General features: G+C 25.4%; 31 protein-coding genes across 31 annotated transcripts; 19 read left to right on the top strand and 12 right to left on the bottom strand.

Moving 5' to 3' along the window:
* Positions 1–121: 121 nt before the first annotated feature.
* On the top strand, positions 122–454 carry CPARA_3gp406 (hypothetical protein; the record flags this gene model as incomplete). Its single annotated transcript, XM_003239914.1, has 1 exon — positions 122–454. One exon carries the CDS (start codon positions 122–124, stop codon positions 452–454), a length of 333 nt encoding a protein of 110 aa, XP_003239962.1.
* A 3-nt stretch (positions 455–457) lies between these two features.
* Positions 458–2,434, bottom strand: cdc48a (Cell division control protein 48; the record flags this gene model as incomplete). The annotated part of the gene is made up of 1 exon (XM_003239913.1): positions 458–2,434. The coding sequence occupies one exon, from the start codon at positions 2,432–2,434 to the stop codon at positions 458–460; it is 1,977 nt and encodes a 658-aa protein (XP_003239961.1).
* An 80-nt stretch (positions 2,435–2,514) lies between these two features.
* On the top strand, positions 2,515–2,973 carry rpl19 (60S ribosomal protein L19; the record flags this gene model as incomplete). The annotated part of the gene is made up of 1 exon (XM_003239912.1): positions 2,515–2,973. The coding sequence occupies one exon, from the start codon at positions 2,515–2,517 to the stop codon at positions 2,971–2,973; it is 459 nt and encodes a 152-aa protein (XP_003239960.1).
* A 38-nt stretch (positions 2,974–3,011) lies between these two features.
* snrpG (putative small nuclear ribonucleoprotein G) lies at positions 3,012–3,236 on the top strand (the record flags this gene model as incomplete). The annotated part of the gene is made up of 1 exon (XM_003239911.1): positions 3,012–3,236. The coding sequence occupies one exon, from the start codon at positions 3,012–3,014 to the stop codon at positions 3,234–3,236; it is 225 nt and encodes a 74-aa protein (XP_003239959.1).
* Positions 3,237–3,255: 19 nt separating this feature from the next.
* Positions 3,256–3,735, bottom strand: taf13 (TBP-assosiated factor 13; the record flags this gene model as incomplete). Its single annotated transcript, XM_003239910.1, has 1 exon — positions 3,256–3,735. The coding sequence occupies one exon, from the start codon at positions 3,733–3,735 to the stop codon at positions 3,256–3,258; it is 480 nt and encodes a 159-aa protein (XP_003239958.1).
* Positions 3,736–4,600: 865 nt separating this feature from the next.
* On the top strand, positions 4,601–5,263 carry rps3A (40S ribosomal protein S3A; the record flags this gene model as incomplete). Its single annotated transcript, XM_003239909.1, has 1 exon — positions 4,601–5,263. One exon carries the CDS (start codon positions 4,601–4,603, stop codon positions 5,261–5,263), a length of 663 nt encoding a protein of 220 aa, XP_003239957.1.
* A 178-nt stretch (positions 5,264–5,441) lies between these two features.
* Positions 5,442–6,827, bottom strand: CPARA_3gp400 (hypothetical protein; the record flags this gene model as incomplete). The annotated part of the gene is made up of 1 exon (XM_003239908.1): positions 5,442–6,827. The coding sequence occupies one exon, from the start codon at positions 6,825–6,827 to the stop codon at positions 5,442–5,444; it is 1,386 nt and encodes a 461-aa protein (XP_003239956.1).
* A 66-nt stretch (positions 6,828–6,893) lies between these two features.
* CPARA_3gp399 (hypothetical protein) lies at positions 6,894–7,460 on the top strand (the record flags this gene model as incomplete). Its single annotated transcript, XM_003239907.1, has 1 exon — positions 6,894–7,460. One exon carries the CDS (start codon positions 6,894–6,896, stop codon positions 7,458–7,460), a length of 567 nt encoding a protein of 188 aa, XP_003239955.1.
* A 218-nt stretch (positions 7,461–7,678) lies between these two features.
* Positions 7,679–8,206, top strand: CPARA_3gp398 (hypothetical protein; the record flags this gene model as incomplete). The annotated part of the gene is made up of 1 exon (XM_003239906.1): positions 7,679–8,206. The coding sequence occupies one exon, from the start codon at positions 7,679–7,681 to the stop codon at positions 8,204–8,206; it is 528 nt and encodes a 175-aa protein (XP_003239954.1).
* A 98-nt stretch (positions 8,207–8,304) lies between these two features.
* CPARA_3gp397 (hypothetical protein) lies at positions 8,305–8,949 on the top strand (the record flags this gene model as incomplete). The annotated part of the gene is made up of 1 exon (XM_003239905.1): positions 8,305–8,949. The coding sequence occupies one exon, from the start codon at positions 8,305–8,307 to the stop codon at positions 8,947–8,949; it is 645 nt and encodes a 214-aa protein (XP_003239953.1).
* A 43-nt stretch (positions 8,950–8,992) lies between these two features.
* rpl10 (60S ribosomal protein L10) lies at positions 8,993–9,580 on the bottom strand (the record flags this gene model as incomplete). The annotated part of the gene is made up of 1 exon (XM_003239904.1): positions 8,993–9,580. The coding sequence occupies one exon, from the start codon at positions 9,578–9,580 to the stop codon at positions 8,993–8,995; it is 588 nt and encodes a 195-aa protein (XP_003239952.1).
* A 67-nt stretch (positions 9,581–9,647) lies between these two features.
* On the top strand, positions 9,648–10,262 carry rpl15 (60S ribosomal protein L15; the record flags this gene model as incomplete). Its single annotated transcript, XM_003239903.1, has 1 exon — positions 9,648–10,262. The coding sequence occupies one exon, from the start codon at positions 9,648–9,650 to the stop codon at positions 10,260–10,262; it is 615 nt and encodes a 204-aa protein (XP_003239951.1).
* Positions 10,263–10,345: 83 nt separating this feature from the next.
* rps23 (40S ribosomal protein S23) lies at positions 10,346–10,783 on the top strand (the record flags this gene model as incomplete). The annotated part of the gene is made up of 1 exon (XM_003239902.1): positions 10,346–10,783. One exon carries the CDS (start codon positions 10,346–10,348, stop codon positions 10,781–10,783), a length of 438 nt encoding a protein of 145 aa, XP_003239950.1.
* A 32-nt stretch (positions 10,784–10,815) lies between these two features.
* On the top strand, positions 10,816–12,267 carry CPARA_3gp393 (hypothetical protein; the record flags this gene model as incomplete). The annotated part of the gene is made up of 1 exon (XM_003239901.1): positions 10,816–12,267. The coding sequence occupies one exon, from the start codon at positions 10,816–10,818 to the stop codon at positions 12,265–12,267; it is 1,452 nt and encodes a 483-aa protein (XP_003239949.1).
* prsB1 (26S proteasome, beta-1 SU) lies at positions 12,251–12,898 on the bottom strand (the record flags this gene model as incomplete). Its single annotated transcript, XM_003239900.1, has 1 exon — positions 12,251–12,898. One exon carries the CDS (start codon positions 12,896–12,898, stop codon positions 12,251–12,253), a length of 648 nt encoding a protein of 215 aa, XP_003239948.1.
* Positions 12,899–12,989: 91 nt separating this feature from the next.
* rpl36 (60S ribosomal protein L36) lies at positions 12,990–13,190 on the bottom strand (the record flags this gene model as incomplete). The annotated part of the gene is made up of 1 exon (XM_003239899.1): positions 12,990–13,190. The coding sequence occupies one exon, from the start codon at positions 13,188–13,190 to the stop codon at positions 12,990–12,992; it is 201 nt and encodes a 66-aa protein (XP_003239947.1).
* Positions 13,191–13,392: 202 nt separating this feature from the next.
* dnaG (DNA primase) lies at positions 13,393–15,420 on the top strand (the record flags this gene model as incomplete). Its single annotated transcript, XM_003239898.1, has 1 exon — positions 13,393–15,420. The coding sequence occupies one exon, from the start codon at positions 13,393–13,395 to the stop codon at positions 15,418–15,420; it is 2,028 nt and encodes a 675-aa protein (XP_003239946.1).
* Positions 15,421–15,457: 37 nt separating this feature from the next.
* Positions 15,458–15,871, top strand: CPARA_3gp389 (hypothetical protein; the record flags this gene model as incomplete). The annotated part of the gene is made up of 1 exon (XM_003239897.1): positions 15,458–15,871. One exon carries the CDS (start codon positions 15,458–15,460, stop codon positions 15,869–15,871), a length of 414 nt encoding a protein of 137 aa, XP_003239945.1.
* A 54-nt stretch (positions 15,872–15,925) lies between these two features.
* On the top strand, positions 15,926–16,306 carry CPARA_3gp388 (hypothetical protein; the record flags this gene model as incomplete). Its single annotated transcript, XM_003239896.1, has 1 exon — positions 15,926–16,306. One exon carries the CDS (start codon positions 15,926–15,928, stop codon positions 16,304–16,306), a length of 381 nt encoding a protein of 126 aa, XP_003239944.1.
* A 28-nt stretch (positions 16,307–16,334) lies between these two features.
* On the bottom strand, positions 16,335–16,751 carry CPARA_3gp387 (hypothetical protein; the record flags this gene model as incomplete). The annotated part of the gene is made up of 1 exon (XM_003239895.1): positions 16,335–16,751. One exon carries the CDS (start codon positions 16,749–16,751, stop codon positions 16,335–16,337), a length of 417 nt encoding a protein of 138 aa, XP_003239943.1.
* Positions 16,752–16,931: 180 nt separating this feature from the next.
* rps8 (40S ribosomal protein S8) lies at positions 16,932–17,465 on the top strand (the record flags this gene model as incomplete). Its single annotated transcript, XM_003239894.1, has 1 exon — positions 16,932–17,465. One exon carries the CDS (start codon positions 16,932–16,934, stop codon positions 17,463–17,465), a length of 534 nt encoding a protein of 177 aa, XP_003239942.1.
* An 18-nt stretch (positions 17,466–17,483) lies between these two features.
* CPARA_3gp385 (hypothetical protein) lies at positions 17,484–18,089 on the bottom strand (the record flags this gene model as incomplete). Its single annotated transcript, XM_003239893.1, has 1 exon — positions 17,484–18,089. One exon carries the CDS (start codon positions 18,087–18,089, stop codon positions 17,484–17,486), a length of 606 nt encoding a protein of 201 aa, XP_003239941.1.
* Positions 18,090–18,261: 172 nt separating this feature from the next.
* Positions 18,262–19,170, bottom strand: CPARA_3gp384 (hypothetical protein; the record flags this gene model as incomplete). The annotated part of the gene is made up of 1 exon (XM_003239892.1): positions 18,262–19,170. One exon carries the CDS (start codon positions 19,168–19,170, stop codon positions 18,262–18,264), a length of 909 nt encoding a protein of 302 aa, XP_003239940.1.
* A 73-nt stretch (positions 19,171–19,243) lies between these two features.
* CPARA_3gp383 (hypothetical protein) lies at positions 19,244–19,609 on the top strand (the record flags this gene model as incomplete). Its single annotated transcript, XM_003239891.1, has 1 exon — positions 19,244–19,609. One exon carries the CDS (start codon positions 19,244–19,246, stop codon positions 19,607–19,609), a length of 366 nt encoding a protein of 121 aa, XP_003239939.1.
* Positions 19,610–19,717: 108 nt separating this feature from the next.
* CPARA_3gp382 (hypothetical protein) lies at positions 19,718–20,005 on the top strand (the record flags this gene model as incomplete). Its single annotated transcript, XM_003239890.1, has 1 exon — positions 19,718–20,005. One exon carries the CDS (start codon positions 19,718–19,720, stop codon positions 20,003–20,005), a length of 288 nt encoding a protein of 95 aa, XP_003239938.1.
* A 15-nt stretch (positions 20,006–20,020) lies between these two features.
* On the bottom strand, positions 20,021–20,926 carry rpb3 (DNA-directed RNA polymerase II; the record flags this gene model as incomplete). The annotated part of the gene is made up of 1 exon (XM_003239889.1): positions 20,021–20,926. One exon carries the CDS (start codon positions 20,924–20,926, stop codon positions 20,021–20,023), a length of 906 nt encoding a protein of 301 aa, XP_003239937.1.
* Positions 20,927–21,000: 74 nt separating this feature from the next.
* On the top strand, positions 21,001–22,224 carry prsS4 (26S proteasome AAA-ATPase subunit; the record flags this gene model as incomplete). The annotated part of the gene is made up of 1 exon (XM_003239888.1): positions 21,001–22,224. One exon carries the CDS (start codon positions 21,001–21,003, stop codon positions 22,222–22,224), a length of 1,224 nt encoding a protein of 407 aa, XP_003239936.1.
* An 8-nt stretch (positions 22,225–22,232) lies between these two features.
* On the bottom strand, positions 22,233–22,814 carry prsB4 (26S proteasome chain protein; the record flags this gene model as incomplete). The annotated part of the gene is made up of 1 exon (XM_003239887.1): positions 22,233–22,814. The coding sequence occupies one exon, from the start codon at positions 22,812–22,814 to the stop codon at positions 22,233–22,235; it is 582 nt and encodes a 193-aa protein (XP_003239935.1).
* Positions 22,815–22,855: 41 nt separating this feature from the next.
* Positions 22,856–23,653, top strand: prsS12 (26S proteasome regulatory SU; the record flags this gene model as incomplete). The annotated part of the gene is made up of 1 exon (XM_003239886.1): positions 22,856–23,653. One exon carries the CDS (start codon positions 22,856–22,858, stop codon positions 23,651–23,653), a length of 798 nt encoding a protein of 265 aa, XP_003239934.1.
* Positions 23,654–23,705: 52 nt separating this feature from the next.
* On the top strand, positions 23,706–24,080 carry rps17 (40S ribosomal protein S17; the record flags this gene model as incomplete). The annotated part of the gene is made up of 1 exon (XM_003239885.1): positions 23,706–24,080. The coding sequence occupies one exon, from the start codon at positions 23,706–23,708 to the stop codon at positions 24,078–24,080; it is 375 nt and encodes a 124-aa protein (XP_003239933.1).
* A 1-nt stretch (position 24,081) lies between these two features.
* Positions 24,082–24,558, bottom strand: rpl21 (60S ribosomal protein L21; the record flags this gene model as incomplete). Its single annotated transcript, XM_003239884.1, has 1 exon — positions 24,082–24,558. One exon carries the CDS (start codon positions 24,556–24,558, stop codon positions 24,082–24,084), a length of 477 nt encoding a protein of 158 aa, XP_003239932.1.
* Positions 24,559–24,581: the final 23 nt, after the last annotated feature.

Raw genomic sequence — 24,581 nt, 5'->3', positions numbered from 1 at the left:
TATCAGAATAATCGAGCAATTATTTGCAGCTAACTCTGCAGATATAAATTTTGAGCTTTATGGCATAGCAAATGAAAGTGTGCCTGGGTTATTTCAAAAAATATACTATACTGTAAAAAAAATGTATAGAGCGATTTTTCTTCATAATCAAAAAATATCTACGTTTATCATTTTTATAAAAATTATTTCTTTTGCATATTTTTATAAAAATTTCTTGTTCGTGTTGAACAACATAAGCTACATTTTAAATGCTAAAACGGTTCTTTGTTCAACGGTTCACACTATTACATATCATTCCCAGATAATTTTATGTCATAAAATTAATTTTTACAAAAGTAAATTCGAAGAACTTATGACAAGTTTGTTGTTACTTGTTTGTTTTGAAGCAAATTTTTCCGAGTTTTCAACCGGGTTGGACTTTTGTAATTTTTTTTTAAAAAAGAATTTTTTTTAAAATTCAATTTGCGGTAAGTCGTATAAAATTAGTTTTATTTATTTTCATAAAACCCATACGATAGTCTTGTGTGTTAATAAAAAACAGAGAAACGTTGAAAAGCCCGTTTATCTTGTTATGTATTAAAGTATAATCAAGTCTAGAATTCAAATTATTTAAAACAGCTTCTTTTGTCAAAAATGTTAGATCAGCTCCGCTGTATTTCTGAGGTAAAAATTGTATGATATAAGTGAAGTTGATATAGGGTAAAATTAAAATTTTTTTACATATGGCGTTGAGTATCTGGATTTTTTCTTTTTTCCGAGGAAAAGATATAAATAAAAACTTATCTAATCTTCCTGGTCTCAGCACGGCTTTATCTATCACCTCTGGTCTATTCGTGGCCCCGATCACATAAATAAATTCTTTTTTATCTATACCATCCATTTCAACCAGCAGTTGATTTAGAATTCGATCTGTTACTCCATTTTGAGAGGATGTAGTACTCGAACGTTTGAATGTAATCGAATCAATCTCGTCAAAAAATATAACCGACGGAGCATACATTCGTGCTTGATTAAAAATTGTACGAATAGTTTTTTCAGATTCTCCCAAAAATTTATCGAGTATCTCAGGACCTTTGATGTTTATATAATTTGCATTTGATTCGCAAGCTGCTGCTTGTGCAATTAAAGTTTTCCCGCACCCAGGTGGTCCGTATAATAAAACACCTGCACTTTTGCCTAAAGTGTGTGTTGAATTTTTAATTGGCTCAATTATATATTTGCTTAAAATCGTCCGAACGTTGTGTAAAGCACCGATTTGATCCCATGAAATTTCGGTTTTACCAAGAGATTTGATTTGCACCGAAGGTTTAGTTTTTGAAAAACCGAATGTCAGATCAATCAATTTTATTTTAAAATTGATTAAATTGATTTTTTTTTTCCTATACTTGCCTTTGAATACTTTTTTACAAATACGAAAAAGAGTTAAGATAAAAGTATTCTTAATTAATACAAACAAATCTTTTGGGCTAAATCCTTTAGTTTTTATTGAAATGTGGTTCAAGTTTATTTTTTTTGATAAATAAATATGTTTAGTAAAATGAAAAAGTAAAGAAAACCTATGATATAAATTGGGCAAGTTTATTGTTATTTTATTTTCGAAATAATTTTCTATCGGAAAAACATGACATTGAGATTTCATTTGGTCTAATGTTGCAATTAAAAAAGAAAGGTTTGTTTTTCTCTTTTTATACAAAGTTATCCACGCCAATATTTTTTTGAATTTCTTATATTTTATTTTTCTTTTTCGATGATTAGATAAATTTTCCATCTTGTTTATATTATCAATGAAAAATATATGAACCGGACTTTGCTTCAAATGTTTAAAAAATTGTTTAATTTTTGTTTTATCGATCTTGGTTTTCAATAAAAAAAACAGAGAAAGTTTGAAAATAGGAACTTTCAACTCTCCGCCAATCGTATAAGCTAAAAAAGTTTTACCAATTCCTTGTTGGCCAAGTAATAAAATGTTTTCAACAGGATATATATCCGATCTACGATGTGTTTTGTAAACAAAAAGAGGCCATTCGATATATTTTTGAATTTGGACCATTAATCGTTCGATTCCTATAAAATCTGTATACTTTAACCTGGAATTTATAACTGCATTATCAAAAAGAAAAAATTTATATTTTTTTGATATTTGACATTTTACTGTTAAGCAATTTTTGACATCTACATCTCGAGTCGAGTTAAAGTTTTTTCTTGTGAAAATATACTTATCTTCAGGGTTAAATCGAAAAAACCTTCTAAAAAAATATTGCAATCTTTTTTTCACAAATATAAAATCCAAGATATTAAAGTGAAAGCAAAAAAAATTTGTGCAAATTTCAGAAAAAAGGGTAATATCGATACTGTTAGCAGTATCCGGAAGATAACAAAAAATTTTCAATTGTAGAAAAACAAGTGTAATTTTATCGGTACATGGGTTTTTCATTTTTTTTAAAAGAAAATAATTTAATAAAATAAAAATTGTTAAATTAGTTATATATCAATAAATATTTTAAGTTTCTTTTTATGGATTTTCAAAAAAAGGTTGCATCTCAAATACTTGGTTGTGGTAAGAGGAAAGTATGGATTGATCCGAATGAAAAAAAAGAAATTTTGTTAAGTAATAACAGAGTTAATATAATTAAAATGATAAAAAGAGGTCATATTTTAAAAAAAAATGTCAACCATCGTTCTAATTTGAAGTTTAAGATTCGAAAAGAATCTTCTGCAAAAGGAAGACATCATGGAGTAGGAAAAAAGAAAGGAACGTCAAATGCCAGGTTTTCTATGAAAACTGCGTGGATTGTTAAACAAAGAGTTTTAAGAAATTTGTTAAAAAAATACAAATGCAAGATGAAAATAAATAGGCATCTTTACCGAAATCTTTATAAAAAATGTAAAGGTAATATATTTAAGAACAAAAGAATTTTGGTTGAATATATCAATAAGTTTAAACTTTCTGGACTTAAGAATAATTTGAAGTGAGACCGTAACCAGACTTTTTTCGAAGGTTATTATCAAGGATGAACCTAAATGAATATAATTTTCATATAAATTATTTAATTGGGAAAAAAGTATACATTTTTTTAAAGAACAATCAAGAAATAGAGGGGTTTTTAGTAGGATTTGACAGTTTTTTAAATTTAGTTTTAGTAAAATCTCTTTTTTTATCCGATGATCAACAAATGGCAAATTTTTTGTTGATAAGAGGAAGCAGTTTAAATTCAATAAAACAATTTACATTATAAATTTATTTAAAAAGTTGATTCATGTTTTTTGAAAATTGAAACATATTTTTTTTTTTGATCCAATTATCTTTTGTAATAAATTTTTCATCTTTAACAAATATTCAATTTTTTTGCATTTTTTAGCATCTTTTCTAAACGTAAACAATAAATCACTTACACACGGTCTTTTTGTAATTTTCCAGAATGAAATGTAATAAATGTGACATACGATATTTATAATAAATTTGATAATATATCTTTCGATCAAATAAATCGTTTCGGTCAAAATGTTAGTTGAATTCCCGAAACTTAAACATATTTCGTTGATATCTGAACCCAAATAAGTTTTTCTGCTAAAAAAAAAACAACTTTTTTTATACAATAATAATTTTTTTTTAAAAATATAATATTTTAGAGACAGAAATTTCATAGAGGTAAAAACTTTGTTTCTTTTTAGTCTTACAAGTTCAAACGATTTGAATTTCATATGGTTTTTTTTAAAATTTCTAGATTTTTTCATTTTTATATAGTGAATAAAAATAAGTTATCTCCTTTTCGAAAGCTTTTTTTTTCAGAAAAAATATTTTATTGCTTTATTGAATATGTGTTCAAATTAAATATTATTAATTTTTAAATAGTTATATCTAGGATAATATTTTAAGTTTGATAAAACTATTAGTTACAGTTGAATATGGTTAAAGTTAAAACAATGTTGTTAATTTAGTTTATGATGTGTAACATAAAAGGAAGAAAAAAATTTCTTTTCATCGAAAAAAATAAATTATTTGAACTATTAAAAAAAAAAACAGTCATGCCTAGAATAAATTTACAATATCCATTAATGTTGAATTGTTTATATGAAAAAAACTTTAACTTTGTTTTAAAACTAAAAATTGCGTTGAATAGGATGGTGAAAAACAAATTTGAACGATATTTATAATATAAAGTTTATAGTTAATCTTGAATGACAACTTCCTTTGTTTTCGCGAGTTTATTTGTATGATTGAACAATCTGTTTCAAAATATGAAAAACAAAGTAAACTAACGAAAGCTTTGTTTTTATCAACATCATTAACTTAAACAAAAAACTTTCAAAGCGTATAATTCGTGTTGGTATAATTTTTTACGTATTTTTTCTTTTAAATATATTATGTAACATAAAAAAATAAAATTCCTGGAAAAAATTGGGTTAAATTCAAACCGAATAAGTATAAAATCAGTTTAAAAAGAACGCGCATCTATTTTATTTCCAAGTTTTTTAAAATAAAAACTTAAAAATAAAATGAACATTTTACAATAAAAGCTGTGTTATTGTTTGTAAAAAAAGGCCATTAAAATAAAGTATATAAAAAAGTTAATCTTTTTATTTTGTATAATACATCTTAATGACAATTGGTAAAAATAAAAAACTCGCTAAATATAGTAAGAATGAAAAAAAAAATAATAATTTTCTTGATAAAAGAGAATGGGTTGACATGAAAATTCCCTCTTTTATAGGAAAAAAATCATTTGGAAAAACCTTAATTAATAAAAATAGAGAAAAAAAATCGGAAGATTCTTCTAAGAAAGTGTATAAAATATCTCTTGCTGATTTAAATAAAAACGAAGATTTAAGTTTTAAAAAAATAAAACTTAAACACATAGGCAACAAAGATGCGTTGTTGGAAACAAAATTTTATGGTTTAGAATTAACTAGGGATAAGATTTCATCTCTCATTCGAAAGTGGCAAACGTTAGTAGAAACAAATGTTGATATAAAAACTCAAGAAAAATATATTGTTAGAATATTTGTTATGGTGTTTCCGAAAAAAAAAAAAATGCAGAAAAAAAAAACGACTTATTTAAACAGTACCCAAACAAGAACCATACGAAGAAAAATTACGGAAATTTTGATCAAAGAAATGAATGAAATTCGAATTGATTCTTTAGTTGAAAAAGTTCTATCTGACCAAATAATCTACCAAATTGAAAAAAAATGTAGAAAAACCTTTCCTTTGTACAATTTATTTGTTAATAAGATTAAAATATTAGATGACGGTGATCTATAGATAAAAATTTACGTATATTCCGTGTTATCACGCGGTACATCTATTTTTAAATCCATACGGAACATTTTTTTTTTTAAGTTTAAACTCACCTAAATAACATATTGTTATCTGAAAAACATATTTTTGGAAAAAATTTTTTAAATTCACATAAACTTTAGACTCATCCTTTTTCTTTTTTTTATAACAATAAAAAAGTTTTCTTTATATACAGTTTTACGACTTTCAATTTAAATGTCAGTTTTTTCAACTTTTTTTCGTATATATTTTCTGAGCTAATTTTACCACGAAGAAAAAAAAACAACACATCAATTAAATTAGGTTTGATATCAGGAATCAATGTTAAATTGCCTGTATGTGAAATTTTTTCGGATATTCTGTTTTTCAAATATCCGAAACAAGGTAAAACTGTATTCAATTTTCTTTTTTTTGAATTAAAAATATCAAAACTTTGCTGTCGAGAAAAAAAAAAAATCGAGTTAACCGATGAAATTGGAGAAAGACACGTTGGACAACAATATTGTCGTTTGAGCCAGCTTTGGAGACATTTGACATGGAAGACATGACAACATGACAACATTTTACAAGATCCGAATTCTACATTATCTCTACATATAACACAAGTTTTATCAACGAGATTATCTATATCTGCTTTGGTTGGTGTTTTTATCTTCTTTTTAATACTAGTGGACATCTTTCTGAAACGGATTGCTTCTTCTATATTCAAAACAAATTCTTTTAAAGATTCGAATGTTTTTTTAATAGTATAATACCTGAGAACACTTTTTTTGGATACAGACACGTTAATAAACATTACGATACAGCAAAATATCTCAGCTAGAGATACTAAGAATTTTAAATAAAATTCGTAAGTTTCATTTAATATCCATTTTTTTTTAATTAAAATATTTTGATTAAAATAAATAAATAAATAACTTATTATCATGGCTTTTATGGTCAAATTTGAATATATAATTTCTGAACTTACTATAACGTTTATTACACGTTTTCTATTAATTTTTGAAATACTATCACAAGTTAACGTTTGAACATATAAGAACATAACCAAAAAAAAACCGATTGAAGTTGTAAAAATATAGAAAACTCTTCGCATGTATTTCGTAAATTTTTTATTTTTCTTAAAAAAAACTAAAAAATTTTTTAAAAATATAAAAGCACAGTAAAAAAATCCGGAAAAGGTCGAGAACTTTCTCTTATAAAACATAATTAGAATAAGAAATTCGGATAATCCTGTTTTGTATAAATTTAAAAAATTTTTTTTGTCAATTGAAAAAAGAAAAAAAAACTCACGGCACTTACCTGGTATTAGTTTTACTCCATTTTTATCTAAAATTTCTTTTGAACTGGATACAAGTGTTGTTAACAAAAAAATTATATGAAAAAAAAACAGTGTACTTTTGACATTTCTTTGTCTGAAATATTCCAAAAAATGCAAACTAGTAAATTCTTTTTTTCTCAAGTTGAAGAAATTGCCAAATAATGACAACATTGTAAACACAACCAAACAATTCAAAAAAACGGTGTACTCCAAAAACATTTGATACATAAATTATTTAACAAAAAGTGTACACAAACATATAGTGTGTGCATTAGTTCAATCGACTCTTATCTTATGTTGTGTGGTATGAAAAAACAAGATAATTTCAACCCGTGTCTCTTCGGGAGAAAAAGTTTTCTGTTTTTTACTTTTTTAATATTGTTAAGCTGCCACGTCTCTACGACAAGAGCCTTTCATGAAAATAACTCCAAAAAAAGCTTGCTTATTGTACAGCGCAAAAAATTTAAATTTGTTGTTTGTCCGAAAAAATATAAGAAAAAATGGACTGGAATTCTTAAAGATAATTCAATTTTTTTGTACAAAAAAGGCTTTAAATTTGTGTCTTCGACTAAATATAAAAATTTCAGTAAAAAAAATGTAATTTCAGTAAAAAAAAATTTCGAACTATTGCATTTGGGAGAAATGCTTGAAAAAATTGCGGAAAGTGATAAATGGAACTTAAATCATAGCAAAATACATTTAAAGGATATATTAGTATGTCAATTTGATCTGTTGTCAAACGAGAACTCGAAATTTTTCTGCAAATGTAATTTAAAGTTAAAAAAAAAACTCTTTTGCAAGAATTATTTCAGTCTAAGCTTAGAAACGGATCAGAAGATAAAAAATTTTTCAGATTATTGACCGCTTATATTAGAAAAAAAGGAAAATATTCAAAGGAAATTTTTTTGTTAGATAACGCCAAAAATTTTTTGCATGTTGCCGTGTTTAATGGTTCTGATACTAATGTTCTAAATCAATTTGTTACAGTTCAAAGTGCGTCATATTTTTATGAACGTTTTTTAAACTTTTCGAGCAATATTGTTTGTAGTCTAGTAAAAGAAAATTGGAATAAAAAAAAAATGAACAAATCTTTTGTTTCCGCTCAATTCGAATTAATTTTTAATTTTAATTTATCTAGTAATCAAATAAAAAAGCAAAAACTCGAAAAAGATTGCTATAAAAAATATTCGGGGAAAACTAAAAATTTTTATATTTTCAAGAATTTTTTTTTGGAAAGAAACTTGAGTATTAAATCAAACAGCAAAAATAAAAAGAAGGTGTTTGTTATTGTAAAAGAACATAAAAATAGTTTTTATATAAACGAGTCATTTGGGTTTTTTAAAAAAAAAATTGAAAAGCGAAAATTGAAAAAAAAACCCCAGCTTGAAGAATTGAACACTCCTGGTTTTTGTTTTATCCAAATTTTAAAATTAAAAAAGAAAAAATACAAACCACTTTCTTCTTGTTTGCGGTTTTTTATTAATTTTTATTCGATTTCAAAATGTAAAAAAATTTTTTACCAGATTTCGAAAAAAATAAAAATTGCAATATATCAAAAACGGCTTTTTTATTTCACAAACACGTGTTCAATACAAATGTTTTTTTAACGAACAAAAAAAAAGAAAATACATTGTATTTGTTTTCCAGAAATGCCACACTTCCTGATAATGCTGAAAATACAAATTGTATAGCAAAATTAAATTATATGAGAATAAACTCACCCAAAAATTCGTGCGAGTCTTTTAAGTTATATAAGAAATCTGCTTTACTAGGCAATTTAGATGCAGGGTTTAGTTTATCTCAGATGAATTTTTATGGTGGCGGAAAAAAAAGAAAGAAAGACGATTTTTTCTTGTTGATAAAAGCGTCTTCCGACAAAAATTTTATACCAAATCAATACAATTATATTTTAGCGTCAATTAAACAATATGTTAATGAAATAAATCTATTTAATTGTATTAAAAAGCTATTTGAAAATTATCTCGAGAAAAGAAATTTTAAGAGAACAAAACAAACCTACATGGAAATGATTGTTAATACATTTTTCTCAAAAAACAGAGATTTAAACGAAATTGAAATAACTGAATTTTCTGAAAAATTGTTTTACTTGACTTTTAATGTATTATTTGGATTGATAGAAGATAAATTGACGTCAGTTAGCTTATCTTTAGCATATTTCAACAAAGATTCTGGTTGGTACAAGCTTCTATCTGTTGTAAAAATAAAAAATATATTGATAGAAAACAAACAGTTTTTTTTATCAACAGAATTGGCAAAAAAACATGAGGAGTTTGGCTTCATTAAAAAAGCTTCATGTTTTTCATCTAAAATACTAAAAAAAATGTTTTAAAACTTAATAAAAAAAACAAAAAAAAACTACTCTAAAACTGCAATCAACATGCAATTCTGTCTTTTTGGGATATTTTTTCAAGTTCTTCCATATCTTTTTTTCTTATGTTACTGAACCCCCAGTTCCTGCTTATGAAAATTTTTTGAGAACCTGAAAATTTGTGTTTCGCTTTTTGTAAAGCTTTTATGATTTCGGGTATGTAACATTTTTTAGATTTAGCAGAAATTATAACCTGATTTTTGTTTACACGAGAGGCTGTCCCATAAGGCTTTCCGAATGCACCACGCATCCCGCTTTGCAATCTATCTGCTCCTGCACATGACAACATTTTGTTGATTCGAAGGACATGAAATGGATGAACTTTTATTTTTAGATGGAAACAATCTTTTCCCGCATGTATAACCAAATATTTGTTACAAACTACTCTGGCAGCTTCTAAAGCTTCTGATGAAATCTGAATGTCTTGATTTGATACTAGGTGAACACAGTATAAAAGGTCTTTAGAATTGCTTTTTTTGTTTCCTATATCGAATATTTTTATTTTTGATTCAGGTACACCTCGACAAAAACGCGATTTTGGATAAGGTTTGCGTTTTAAATATCTATAACATTTCCAGGGACGTCTAGCCATACGGTTAATATGTATTGAAAAAGTTTTTGTGTATATAGAATACTACATTTTATTAGTTGTATTTAACATGAAAGGAAATTATTTTGTGAACGAATTGTGGAGAAAAAAACAGTCTGACGTTATGTCGTTCCTCTTCAAAATTAGATGCTGGGAATATCGTCATTATCCTTCCATATACAGAATTAAAACTCCTTCTAGACCGGAAAAAGCTAAAAAATTAGGTTACAAGTCGAAAAAAGGTTTTGTAATTTATCGAGTACGAGTAAGAAGGGGAAACCGAAAAACATGTATCAAAAGTGGAATCGTGCATCGAAAACCTAAAAATCAAGGAATAACTCAAATAAAATTTAAAAGAAATAAACAATCTCTAGCAGAAGAAAGAACAGGTAAGGTATGCCCAAATCTTAGAATTTTAAATTCGTATTGGTTGAATCAAGATTCTATTTATAAATATTTTGAAATCATATGCATAGATCCTGTTCAAAATAGCGTTCGAAATACAAAAAAAGTTAAATGGATATGTAAAGAAATATGCAAGCACCGGGAACTTCGTGGATTAACTTCATGTGGAAAAAAATACAGAGGATTACGAAAAAAAGGCCATCGCGCTTCAAAAATCAGGCCATCTGTAAAATCTTCTTGGAGAAGAAATAACACTTTAAGTTTAAGACGTTATAGATAAAAATAAGTCTATTTTTTATCGGTTTAACTTATTATTATTAAATTTTAATATGCCATATACCAAGATTTCATTTCATAAAAAGAATGGGAAACGCAAAAATTCGTGGCCTAAACGCAGCCAGAAAATTAAGGACTTTACGAAAAAAACAAAGATGGAATGATAAACGATACTCCAAAAGCCATTCTATTTCTACAATTAAAGCAGATCCTTTAAAAGGGGCTTCTCATGCCAAAGGAATAGTTGTAGAAAAAATTGGAATAGAAGCTAAACAACCAAACTCTGCCATAAGAAAGTCTGTTAGAATTCAATTAATAAAAAACGGAAAAAAAATTGCAGCTTTTGTTCCAAATGACGGATGTCTTAATTTTATAGAAGAAAATGATGAAGTCTTGATATCTGGATTTGGACGAAAAGGTCATTCAGTAGGAGATATACCAGGTGTGAGATTTAAAGTAGTAAAGGTAGCTGGTGTATCTTTAATAGCTTTGTTCAAGAAGAAAAAAGAAAAACCCAAAGCTTAAAAGCTTGTAAAAGTGACTATTGTTAGAAACAAATGGACTTTGTTTTTTTACGCGAAAAGAAGTTGAAGCTAAACTTTCAAATCTCTACGACAAGACTAAAAAACCGTAAGCTTCGTAAAAAATCACACAGCTTAACTCATATAAAAATAAACTACTCTTCTAAGTTTTTTTTCAATATTCTAATTTCGTTTTTTCGAAATCTGGTTTCGATCCGAATTATCTGGGATACGTTTCCTTACATTTTTCTAAATTCATATGTTATTTCTTGTGTACATTTTTTTTTCTTTTTCTTAAATAAGGAATTTATAATGTTTATACGATTTACGCTTGAAACAGTGAAGCATGTAAAAAATAGTTTTATTGATAAAATTATATATATTTTTAAAAAAAAAAAACAGTTTTTCTTTTTAAGGGAAAATGTTTCTAATTCGGTAATTTTGATTGGAAATCAAACAAGTTTAATTTACTTTCTTAAAAAATTATACACTAAAATCGTTTTTAATAAATACACAAATGTTTTTTTGAACAAAAAAAAATTTAGGCTAAGTGATTTTTTGTGTTTTAAAAAAGGAAAGACTTTATATCCTGCCGACAAAAGAATATTTTTCTGCAAAAAAAACAATAAATTGTCTAAGTTTGGTATCATTTTTTCTAAAAAATTACTCAAAATTCAATCTAGTACTATAAACTCTAATATAACATTTCTATCCTCTTATACAGCTTGTAAACTTTCAAAAAAAAAAACTTTGCAATTTTTTTTAAGTTCACAACTTTTTGTGTTTGAAAATTTAAGAAAACCTTTCATATTTGATTTCGAGTGTTTCCTCGAAAGTTTGAAAAAATTGATAATAATCAGAAAAATAAAATTACAGCATAATTTAATAGTTAAACGTAGTTATATTTTTGAAATTTTTATATTGTATGATTTGTTTTATATCCAAAATTTTAGCATATTAGAAAATATTGTAAGTATTTTTTTTTACTCATTTCGAACGCATGAATTAAATAAAAAAGGCATAAAATTTAAAGCAACGAGTCACGCGTCATTGTACTTGGAAAAAACGTTTAGTACGAAACATCGTGAAAAAAAATTTTCTTTTTTTATATCTCAATTTGAAATGTTAATAAAATCAAAAAAATTTATACGTTTATTAATTTTTGTCCGAACCTATTTAGAATACGTTTTAATTAGAAATTTTGCTTTTAAATTTAAAAAAACTAAACAAATTGATTTTTTTACACTAAACGAATACTCCAATTCATTTCAATACTGCAATAAAAATCTTCGGGGTAATTCGATAACGATTATAACAGAAATGTCTTATAATTTTAATAGATATTTTTTTAAAGAACTTTCTGATATATTTTTTTATACATATCCTGCTGACAGTGAATCGTATTCTGAAATTTGCTCCTTTTTAAAATCTAATATGTTAAATAAAAAATCATTTTTAAATTCAATTTACGTTAGATCAATCGATTGATATTTTTTTTCGAAAAATAAAATTTTTTTATTGTTGAAAAAGGTGTGACTAATTCTGTTTTAAAGCCATACTTATTTATACTGTAGATTTTAATTGTACCTTTTTTTTTTTCGTTTAAAGTTATTATAGTAGAAAGAATTTCTAGAGCAAATTTTCTTGAAAAATAATAGCTTTTTTTTTTCCCATAACCTGACATCCAATCTTTATCTAAGTGTATGTTATTATTTTGGGTTAATAAAAAATTTTGTTTAAAGAGACTTCCTTTTTGGTTAATCAGGTAAAATTGATTCCCGTGAAACGGATCCCACCCTACACAAACACAGTTGCTTGTCGTTGTTTTTCGATATATTTCTCTTATTATCTGAGCAACAACTCTGACGTTTGTCTTTTTTTTTACATAATCAAAAGATTTTTCCAAAACAGATTTCAAGTAATCAATTGCAAATTGAATATCGCTGGTGATAGTCGAAGAACAACACAAAATATAGTTGTTTACTAAATTGAAATGATTATTAGATTTATTTTTATTCACATTTCCGTAGTTCATATGAAGATCTGATGTAACGATTATACAATCTTTTAATTGTATTACTAATAAAACTGTTTCATATAGTCTTTCGTTTAAATTCATACTTCTATAAAACTGATTAGGTTGGATAAATAATGTGAATATTTATAAATATTCACATTATTATATTAAACTTGATTTACGTTTTTTTGAATTAAATTAAATCCAAATTTTGCTTTTTCTTTTGGGATCTTGAATATGTTCCAAGTTTTCTTTTTCCAAATCTTAAGGCTTTTTTTTCATTTCCTAATTTTATAAGTTCCGAAATTTTTTTTTCGTAAGGATTTAAATTGCATAAATTATAAATTACTTTTTTTATTTTATGTTTAGAAAGTTTTTCCAAAGTACGTTTCATTTTTTTCTGAAAATTTTTAAGTTGTATAAACTTAAATTGGTATATAAATACTTTTATGATGCATTTTTTCGTGTTAAATTTTAATAATCAGTCAAAATTTTGAATATTATCCGAAACGATTTTGATATTTTTTTGTTGATAAAAATACAAAGTAGTTTAAATTTTCTATACAATATATAAAAGAAATTTTTTTAATCATTAAATGTTAAATCAAATTTTTATTTCGAAAAATTGTTCTTTTTTATATTCACGAAGAAAAAATTGCGAATTTAATCAAATATCAAAACAAGCACCCTTTCTCGTGTTTTGCGATTTTAAATCTTTTGCATGTGATTTAATTTTCAAAAACCAAGTAAAAATTAAAAAGAAAGGAAAAACGTCTTACGTAACGCTTTGTCCTTTTCATCAAGAGAAAACACCTTCTTTTCATATAGAACAAGAAAAAGGACTATATTATTGTTTTGGTTGCGGAGAATCTGGAAATCTGTATACTTTTGTTAAAAAAATCAATCAAAAAAAACATACAAGATTTGAAAAAGACTTGATACACGACGTTTTATATTACTTTAACCAGACAAAAAAAAAATTTTCAAAAATTAATAGAAACAATTCTCATTTGGTTTCGTATCAGTCTGTATTTTTCATAAAAACCGAATGTGATTTTTATGAAAAATTTTTTCACAGAGACATGAAATTAACATTGTATACCGAAACCAGAGGATTGTCGAATTCAATTTTAAAGTTATATAAAATTGGATATTCCTATGTTTTCAAAAAAAACGATTTAAATATATATGGTTTTGGGCTAAATACATCGAATTTGATTTCAGAAACTAATTATAGAAGTATAAATCTTCTTGAAAAATCGGTTCAAAATAAGGTTGTTATGCCTATTTTTAATGAAAAAGGAATTGCGATAGGCTTCGGAAAAAGATCCACCGAAAATCTTACTAAAATATCCAAATATATAAATTCACAAGATAGTCCAATTTTCAAGAAACAACGTTGTATTTATTCGAGTTATCATTTTAAAATTGTCAATAAATTTAAACCTAAAATTGGAATATTAGTTGAAGGATACATGGATTTTACGAATTTAACGCAAAATGGAATTAGATTTTGCATGGCTTCTCTTGGAACCAACGTCAATAATTCTCATATTCAAAAACTTTTTTCTTTTAACAAGAACAAACATATTATAATCTCATTTGACTGTGATAGACCAGGTTTAGCTTCTACCCGAACAATTATTTCTAATTTATTTTATTTTATAAAAAATTATCAATTTAAAACAAGCTTTTCTTATTTTAATGTCCACAAGGATCCTGATGAATTGGTTTATTTTAAAGGAGGAAACTTTTTTACAACTTTTACATTAAATTATATAAAACCTGGTTTAATATGGATAGAAACTTTATGTTTTAGTTTTTTATCAAAAAGCACAAGTGTTGTCATAGATTCTATTTTCGAAAATTTTTTTATTTTATCAAGAAATTTAAAAAATTTTAATATTTACAACTTTGTCACGGTGTGCGATACTATCTTGTTAAAGAATAAGTGTATATTTTCATCAAAAGTAAAATATTTTTATTATAAAAATATACATAAAAACACACTTGATCCACTGCGTTTGCGAGAAATTTCTCAAAAGTACACAAATTTAGATTATAAAAAAAAAAAACTAGATTATTTTAATTCTATGTTTTTTTTAAATTTTAAATTAACCAAATATTTTTTTTTGGTTTTCTTATTTCGCGTAAGAACTGATTTTCTTCACGGATCAAAACTTTTTTTTTTCTACCACGATTATTCTAAATACGAATTCCAAAGATCGTATCAAAAAAACATGCATTTCAGAACAGACTCTAATGTAGATATGCTTGTATATTATTGGAATGATATGTTTCTCAAAAAAAATAACAAAAAGGTATTGTTTGAAAATACATATGATTATTTTCTAAAGACTTTTGATTTCAGCCAAACTGAAATTTCAAACTCCCGTTTTACACTAAAACATTTGAGCTATTTTTTTTTTTTGAAAAAAACGTTCGAATTCTCCAATAAAAAAAAAATCGGAATAAAAATTTTCAGCACAAATTGGTTTATGATGCATAAAACAGTTTGTTTAACAAAAAATAAATCAAATATTTTTAATGAAAAGATAAAATTTTTTAAAAATTTGATAGATTATTTTGAATCACAGCAATTTTTACTCGAAAAGAAAAATTAATCATGTATTCTATTTAAATTTAAGTAAATAAATATTAATGATCATAAATCTATTACAGTCGTTACAAAAAGTTATAAATATAGACTTACGTTCACAATATAAAAAAAAAGTTTCTACGAATCTTAACAAATGTAATTCTGTTTCTAAACATTTTTATCAAAGAAATTTAAAGTCCCGTATTAAAACTAGACCGACGCATGCTAAGGTGATAAGTACAGGAATTTTTTTCGAATTATTCGGATTTTTTTTAGCAAATAGCGCTATTACAATTGTAGGAAGCGTTGCAGATTGGGATCCTCTGGCAGCAGCAATTATGCTATGTTGGATAGAATTTTTTAATTGTAAATTTTATTCTTCTGATTTCAATTCAATTTATTTCAACTTGGTAAATAATTTCAAAATAGGTATTATTTTCGGAATATTTGTGGATGCTTTGAAATTGACAAGCTAAGCGGATATATATGAAGTTGTTCATCTTTTATTTTTTTTGAAAAAAAAATAAAAGATGAATACACATTCTATACACCATGTACCTTGTTTCAGTTTATTTTCTACTACTCGGTTATATTTTCTATTTTCGATAATTTTTAATACAATCTGTAACTTTTTTCAATTAAATATTTTAAAGGGCATACTATACTTGAACGGTGTAGAATACTTAAAATTTAAAGAATTTTACAAAAAACACATTTCTGATCTAAATTGCTTCCAAAAAAACATCTTTTTCAACAAAAAATGTCTAAATGTTAAAATATTTAATAAACTTCTCGAGAAAAAAAATAATATTAAAGAAAAAATAGTTTGTTTACGAAGCATTTTCAAGTTGAGGAATATTAAATACAAAAAAAACATATCACCGTTTTTCAGATTTTCTACGAAAACATAAACAAACGGTCGTGTGCGAAGAAAAATTATTATTTACTTGTTTTTGTATTTGCTCTTTTTTTCATTCTTTTAATTCCTTCATTTCTAAGCTTATCTAGCCAACCCTTCAATCCTTGCATATACTCTGGTTCGTTTTTAGGAGGAGGAAGGAACTTTTCATGCGGCTTTCCAAGAGCCCATGCTTTTAGATTTGGATAAGTTGTTGCGCCACATATCCAAGAACGAGTTTTTTTGTTATAAAAAAAAGGCACACCACCGCACATTCCGTTTTTATCAAATTTTTGCAATAATTTGACATTTTCGTCGTTATACCAGACTTCAAATCTTCTTACTGGCATGCTGATTTCTTTTTCGAGTTGATCTACTAGAAACTCCATCTCTATACAATGATCACATTCAATTCCGTAGAATTCAAACAGGTGACTTCTTTTAATTTTTTTTTGCATTTTATATCTTTATAAATGAAGTTTTAACAATATAGAAAATACAAAGAAATTTCCACGAAAAAACGTTTCTGTATTTTTTTGTGTATCTCGGCAATTTTGAGTTTTATGATCAAATTTAAAATAACAAGAGGAGTATGAAAAAGTTTCTAGTAATTCAGATTATAAACATAAAACTTTGAAATGGTAATATCCAGAGATAAATGTCATAAAAGGAAATTAACAGGAGGAAAGAAAAATTTTTGGAGAAAAAAAAAGAAACACAACGCAGGAAGACAATTTATAGGAACAAAAATCGGGTTAAAACATATCGCAATAATTCGAGTTAGAGGAGGAAATTTTAAGAAAAGAGCTCTGTATCTTGAAAAAGGAAATTTTTCTTGGATTTCTTATAATATTACCAAAAAATCAAAAATAATTTCAGTTGTATACAATTCATCGAATAACGAGTTTGTTAGAACAAATACATTAGTAAAATCTTCTATAGTATATATAGATGTTACTCCATTCAGAAATGTGTTTCAAGAAAAAAAATTGGCTGTACAGAATGCTTCGAAAAATTTCGTTGGAAACAAAGTAATAGACAGATTTTTTAAACTAGGTAAAATTTTAGCAAGAATTTGTTCTAGGCCGGGACAAACAGGTAGAGCAGACGGATATGTAATCGAGAATGAAGAATTAGAGTTCTATCAAAAAAAAATTCAAAAAAAAACTTAAACTTTTTTTTTACGAGAATCAATTGAAATAATGTAAAATGTTTATTATTAAAACATAAATAATAAAATACAGACAGTTTATGGTATCGAATAAATTGATTGATAGAATAACAATATTATTTGAATAAGAAACATTTTTTCTTAGAAAGAATGGCATGTAAGTGGTTTTTTTACTTAAAAATGAATGTAAAAATACTGAAAAAAATAAAATTCTTATTTTTGCAACAATTGATTCGAATGAAATGTGAATTGCTGAAAAAAATTGCATAATATTAATATCATTCTTTTTCGCAAAAGAACGAGAAAATAAAATTAATTTTAGCTTGGGGAAACTTCTTTTTTTAATATTAAAATAGATTTCAAATTTTTTCCATTGACTGACAATTAAAACATAAAATTTTCCAACTAATAATTGATCTTTAAATATAGAAAAAAATAAACATAAATCAAGTCTATTCTTTTGAAATTTTGTGAAAATGTTGTACTTTTTTTTTTTTATATCGTATTTAACTATTGCTCTGAATTCAAGTCGATTTGTTATATTTTTAGAATAAATTTTTATAAATAAGCTAAGTTTAAATAAAAAATTACAAAATTTCCAAAAAATTTTTGAATAATTTCTCATCAAAAATATAATTTTCAGTGAAAAGAAAGTTCTCAAATATAATGAATTTTTTAAAAAAAACAAAGACCCCCCTTTTTTTGCTTGTTTATTTCTATTTTTATTATTAGTTAACGGTGAATTTTTAAAGCGTATTTTTTTTTTAGTCTATTTTCGATTTTCGTAGCTGATTTAATTAAATTTGAAAAAAAGAAAAAAGAAAAAAAAACATATGTCTACTTGACTTGACATTTTTAAATAATAAATTTTCAAAAAGAAGAAAAAAAGCCGAGCTTCTTTTTACTTTAAAATACCGAGAAAAATTGGCCTTTTTTTTGGAAATGATGTGTTTTAAATTAACAAGGATAATGTTCATTCTCACAGGAATCAATTGCTTTCCAATGAAATTCAATAGAAGAAAAAAACCTGAAATTATTGCAAAAAGTGTTTTGTTTTTTTTGGAAAAAAATTTCAAAAACAAAAAATTTCCTAACGACAAAAGACATTTTATTTTTTTTAAAAATAAAAATTTATTCGGAAAAGAAAAAAAGAAAACTTTTGAATGTGTAAACTTATTGAAAAATTTTATTGTTTTGTAACTAGTTTTCGAAAAAAACAAATGCTGACGATGATTGTTTATAACATAAACATTTTTTTTACAAGGCAAATATTTCATGATATTATAAAAATTACAAGTATAGTTTAAAATTTTTGAACTTAAATATTTTTTTTCTTTACAAATAATTCCGAATTGAATATTTTTATTTTTTTTTAAAATTATGTTTTCGTGCAAAATAAAATCGAAGAAACTTAGTACAAATTTTTCACAAATATATTCACTATTTTTATTTATTATCGATTCAATGTTTAATTCATGTCCAACTTGATCTATAGCTTCAATTAAATACGTATTTTTTAGAAAAAGAGAAAGGAAAAAAGAAATGAATTTTTTTTTATATTTTACATATAAAATTTTAATGTTTTTTTTCTTATATCGTGTGTAGTTAATGTTAACATCCAACCGGTCCCCCAGGGGTTCACGTGCTTTTTGGTATAAATTACTATATAAGCTAAAATTTTTTAAAATGCATACAACACGACACATTACCGTATTTTGAGATATACACAACAAGAAATAAATTTAACTAGCTTTATAAAAAAGCAAAGGAAAGAGAAACATGACGTTAGGTAAGATTCATAATTTTTTAAATAAACATCTGAATAAAAGTGTTCTTTTGATAGGAAAAAATAATTTTAAAAGAAAATTTATAATCAATTGTATTTTAAAGTATTGTAAGAATGAAAGAGATTGTGTAATTTATTCTGGTTTTAAATTGAAATGCATTAAATTTATTTTTGATAAGAAAAAAAATATTAAAATTAGCTTTATAATCGAGAAAATAATCGGTTTATCTAAGTTTTCTAAAAATAAAACAGTTATAATTTTTTATCAAATTTGCAACATAAATAAGTCTAGACAAACTTATTTGTTAAAAGAAATCAATAAAATAAAAAAAATTTTTTTTTATATTCACCTCAAGTGATATAAAGAAAATTTCGTTTGCAATTAAAAAAAGTGTTTTTGTACTTCCTTTAGATGGATTAAATTTTTTTCTAAAAAAAAAAAGGATTGTACGCTAAAATTTAAACATATGGTAAAAAAAAATGTTAAACCTGTATATCAATATACGTGGTTCTTATCAACCATTTTATCATATAAAAATTTTATTTTATACGATAAACTATTGACTTCTTTTTCCATCAAAAATTTCAGTTATATCGATATTTTCGAAATTTTAAAAGTAGCGAAGCTTGTCACGTATTCTAAAAACTTGGACATTTTTATCAATTTCCAAGTTTTGTTCCTAAAAAACAATTTTTGTTTTATCTGGGATATGTTAAAAAACTTAGTTTTAAAGTTTTGTTATCGTACAAACTAAAAAAAAGATTTATATTTAATTTATTTTTTCTATATAAATTCCCAGTATATTCAATTTTTGCTTGATAAGTGAAATTGCTTCTTTCAATATGAATTTACAATTCAAAGTTCCTGTTGATTCCAGACTTATATAAAAAGTTTTTGTGTTCTTATCTAGCATCAAAAAATCCAGGGGGTTTAAAGTTTCTCTTAGAAAAAAATTAATCAGAGAACCAGCCATTTGTTCTAATAAAAAAAATCGATTTTTGAAATAGATATTACTAAACTTGATTCTATCATTTAAATTATCGTACACAAAAAGATTATCAAAATCTTTAGATATCTTTTGTTTTAAATTTTTTTTTAATAGAATATTCAAATTTTTTAAATTTATTTTCATGGAATATTCAGCTTTAAATCTTATATTTGACACAGGATTCCATTTTGCATGCATTTTTCCTGTTCCTTTTTTTGCGACACAGATCAATTTTATAGATTGTCCCTTGGTCAATTTGGTTATTATAATTTCAGAATCAAAATTAATTTTTTTCAGATGTTGATTTAAAAGATTAGGTTTTCTCTCGAGAGAATATTTTTGTGAAGAAACTTCGAGAAGATGAGTCGAAAAAACATGTTTTAAATTCTCATTAGCTATGATATTCAGTTCAAATACCCGAGAACATAATTGGCAGTATGAATTACACTCACAATCCATGCTATAATTTAAATTTTTTATATTTTGCGAATCCAAAGGTAAAAGGCTTAATCGATGTGCGATGAATTCATCGTGCAGAAGAGAAGAATTTTTTTCTATATAAACTAAGTCAACCGAAAGAGTGGGCATGTCTCCCATAATTGTTCTTCTTAGAGAATTTAAATAACAAAAATTTGATTTATTCAAAAAAAAAGTTGTTTCAAACTCAGAAAAAGATTTATATTCCATTATGGTAAGCCTTTTTTTTTTTGTTGAATTTAACTTAAAAATTATTTACATAATTTTTTGTTGGTAAAAAATTTATGTATTTTCAAAATTTAAAAGATGTCAAAAAAAAATATGGGAGAATATTTTCTGAAAACGAATTGCCATATACTAAATTTAATTTTCAAACTCAAATTATGATATTTAAGCTCGAAAAAATTTACGAACTTTTGAATCTGGAAGAGTTGATTTTTTCTAATATGCATTCTGGTGACAAGGATATGTTTATTAAAATTAATCAAATGAAAGGAAATTCAAATCCAGTCGGAATAATAGAAGAGATACTAGATGCAAAAAAAATAATAGTATCAACTACAGCAGGTTTTGAAGTCTATACAAATTTTTGCACATTTATCAATCCTTTACAATTGACCGTAGGCCGATCTGTATTGCTAAACCCAAAAACTTTTTGCATAGTGGGGGTTGTTGGAGACGATGTTGATTCGAAAACTAATATGTTAAAACATAATATAAATTATTCGGACAATTTTAATTCAATAGGAGGTTTATCTGAACAAATACAAGAAATAAAGGAAACAATTGAATTACCTCTCATACATCCTGAAGTTTTTTTGAACGTGGGCATTTCTCCTCCTAAAGGAATAATTCTATATGGAGAGCCGGGTACAGGCAAGACTTTATTAGCTAAAGCAGTCGCTAATTCCACTAAAGCTTGTTTTATAAAAATTTCAGGATCAGAACTTGTCCAGAAATTTTTAGGAGAAGGTCCTAGATTAGTCAGAGAAATATTCAATACTGCTCGATATTTTTCGCCATCAATTGTATTTATCGATGAAATTGATGCTGTAGGTACAATTCGGAAAAATAGTTCGAGTGGAGGAGAAAAAGAGGTGCAGAGAACCATGTTAGAATTATTAAATCAGTTAGATGGATTTGATTCGAGAGAAAACATTAAAATAATTATGGCCACAAACAGGATTGATAGTCTTGATCCTGCTTTAATTCGACCGGGTAGAATAGATAGAAAAATAGAATTTCCTCTTCCGAATGATATAACAATTCGTTATATTTTCCAGGTACACACTAAAAATATGAATATCAATAGAAAAATAAATATTCGCAATTTTTTAAGAGAAAGTGATGGTTTATCCGGAGCTGATATCAAGTCAATATGTACAGAAGCAGCTCTGCTCGCATTAAGAAGCCACAGATTGGTTGTGTACCAAAGAGATTTGGTTAAAGCTCGTAATTTTGTGTTGATACAAAAAAGAGAATTCGCTTTGAGCTCGATCTATGTTTAAAAATTTTTTTACACCAATCCGATGTTTTTGGATCCGTTTAAATCAATAGTTTTGACCATAAAATTAACTTGGTTAAACACGAAACGTTTCTTTAAAATTGTTATACACCAAATAACAATTAACAAAGCCTCTTCTATCTTCATATTGTATTTAAACTTTTTATCAAGAAAAGAAAAAAGAAAAAAAGAAGCATACCCTTGCACGTAAAAATTGGTTCTTTGGATAACTCCTGTGTAATCTATAAAATACAAAGATGGTCCCATGCCAACATCAAATCCGATTAAAAGCATGCTAATTTTGAATGGGCTGTTTCGAAAACAATCGGAAATTTCTTTCCTGATAAAATTAGCAATCGAATGGGTAGAAAGATATGCACGGTTTTTAAGAGTATAAAATAATATAGCTTTATGAATAAAGTCGGTAAAATAACCAATGTCACCAGGATAACCGTTCACTACTAAAAGTTTATCTTTTCCGATTTCAACGAGTTTGTCCAAATTTTTTTTTACAAAACTAATAGAATTAGAATGAAACGTATTAACTACCAGTATGCCAAAATTGTTTCCTAATAAAGAAATAACAGTATCCATTCCCTTTGTTATGTTATTACAACAGATGTCCTTTACTTTTAATGTGCTTCGAAATAATTTTACATCCTGTTGTTTTATTGGAGATTATTAAAAAAAAAAACATTGAATTTTTTAATCAAAAAAATGTTAAAAGAAAAGTTGGATGTTTAATGGGATATAAAAAAAAAGATAAAATCAGCGTGACTTTTTCATTTTCCTTGCCTTTTGAACAAGAAGATTTTGAAAATAATTGGTTTATAGATTACTACTTTATAGAAAAAATGACAGAAATACATAAAAAAATTAACACAAAAGAATCTATTCTGGGTTGGTATTCTACTGGAAAAAAAATACATCGAAATGACACGGATATATATCAAATTTTTAGAGGATATACAAAATACCCCATTCAGTTGCTATTGTGGATAAATCCTAAAAGCCACGTAATTTTTATGTGTGCTTTTGTTAATCAAAATAATGTATCCGAAAAATATTTGTTAAAAAACGTAAGTATCACAATAGGAATGCTCGAATCTGAAAAAATTGGAATTTTTTATACGTTAAAACATTCCGAATCACTCGGAAAATTGTTGCATTTAAACGTTTTAAAAAATTACATAGAACTCATTCAAATGTGTATTAGGCACATTTTAAAATTTTTGCAATGTGAAATTGTAAAGACGAGACACGACTTCAGTTTAAAAAAATTTTATTCAATTTTTAAAAAAATTTTACTAATATCAAACGCAAATTTTTTGTTGGAAAAAAAAAAAATTACATGGGTAATTTTTTCATTAGTAAATATTTTAAACTCTGTTTGCAAAAAATTGTCTGTGTATAAAAAATTTGTCGGCGTTTGAATAAAATGACAGATTGTCTATTACAATTATAAAAAAAATATAATAATTTGAAATGGGACGTGTGAGTACAAAAACTGTTAAAAAATCTGCTTATTTCCTTTTTGAGAAATACAACTCTTCTTTAACTTTAGATTTTCAGATAAATAAAAGATTTTGCGACGAAATGGCAATTATACCTTCTAAAAAACTAAGAAATAAAATAGCAGGTTATGTCACCCATTTAAGTAAAAAAACACAGGAACAAGGGTTCGAAAAATTACATAAAGAAAATATACAAAAAAAAGATATTATGTCGAGCACAAACTTGATGCAATTTACAGAAAAGGTTAAATTGGTAGATGTAGACGAAAAAATTTACGAAATTTTTAAGTATGCTGTAAAAAGCCACCTGCCTTTTTCAGTAAGATTCAAATCAGACGATTTGTAAATTAAATTATTATATGGAATGGCTCTGGGTCTACATACTTAAAGGTGTTAAAGATAAATTTGGATATTTTATCATTAAAATAGGGTTTGTTTTGAAAAAAAAAATATTTTTGATTTGATCCTAATCGATGCTTAATTTTTTCTTTAGATTTGATTCTGTTTAAAAATTCAAATTTACAAACGCTTTTCCTAAAATGCCCAAATTTAACATTGATTTTCTTTATTATGTTTTTACCTTTAATTTTTTTTTTTAATTTTATTCCAACTGAAGATTTGTATATACTAAATATTTTTCCGGTTTTACCGTGGTAAAATTTATAAGGCATTCCTTTGTGAATACAAGAATTGATGTTTATATCAACAATATCTCCAATTTTAAAATTTGTAAAACTAAATGGAGTGTATTGAATTCCATGATATCTAAAACCACGAGTAGCCATATCTCGTGTATTTGACCTTTTTCCGTTCGAGCGTGCCATTTGTATTACTTTTGTATAAAATA

The sequence above is a fragment of the Cryptomonas paramecium genome, chromosome 3 (assembly GCF_000194455.1).
Source record: "Cryptomonas paramecium strain CCAP977/2A chromosome 3, complete sequence".
Lineage (NCBI taxonomy): Eukaryota > Cryptophyceae > Cryptomonadales > Cryptomonadaceae > Cryptomonas > Cryptomonas paramaecium.
Note: the sequence above shows the minus strand (reverse complement) of the source record. Positions and strands in the feature narration are given on the sequence as shown.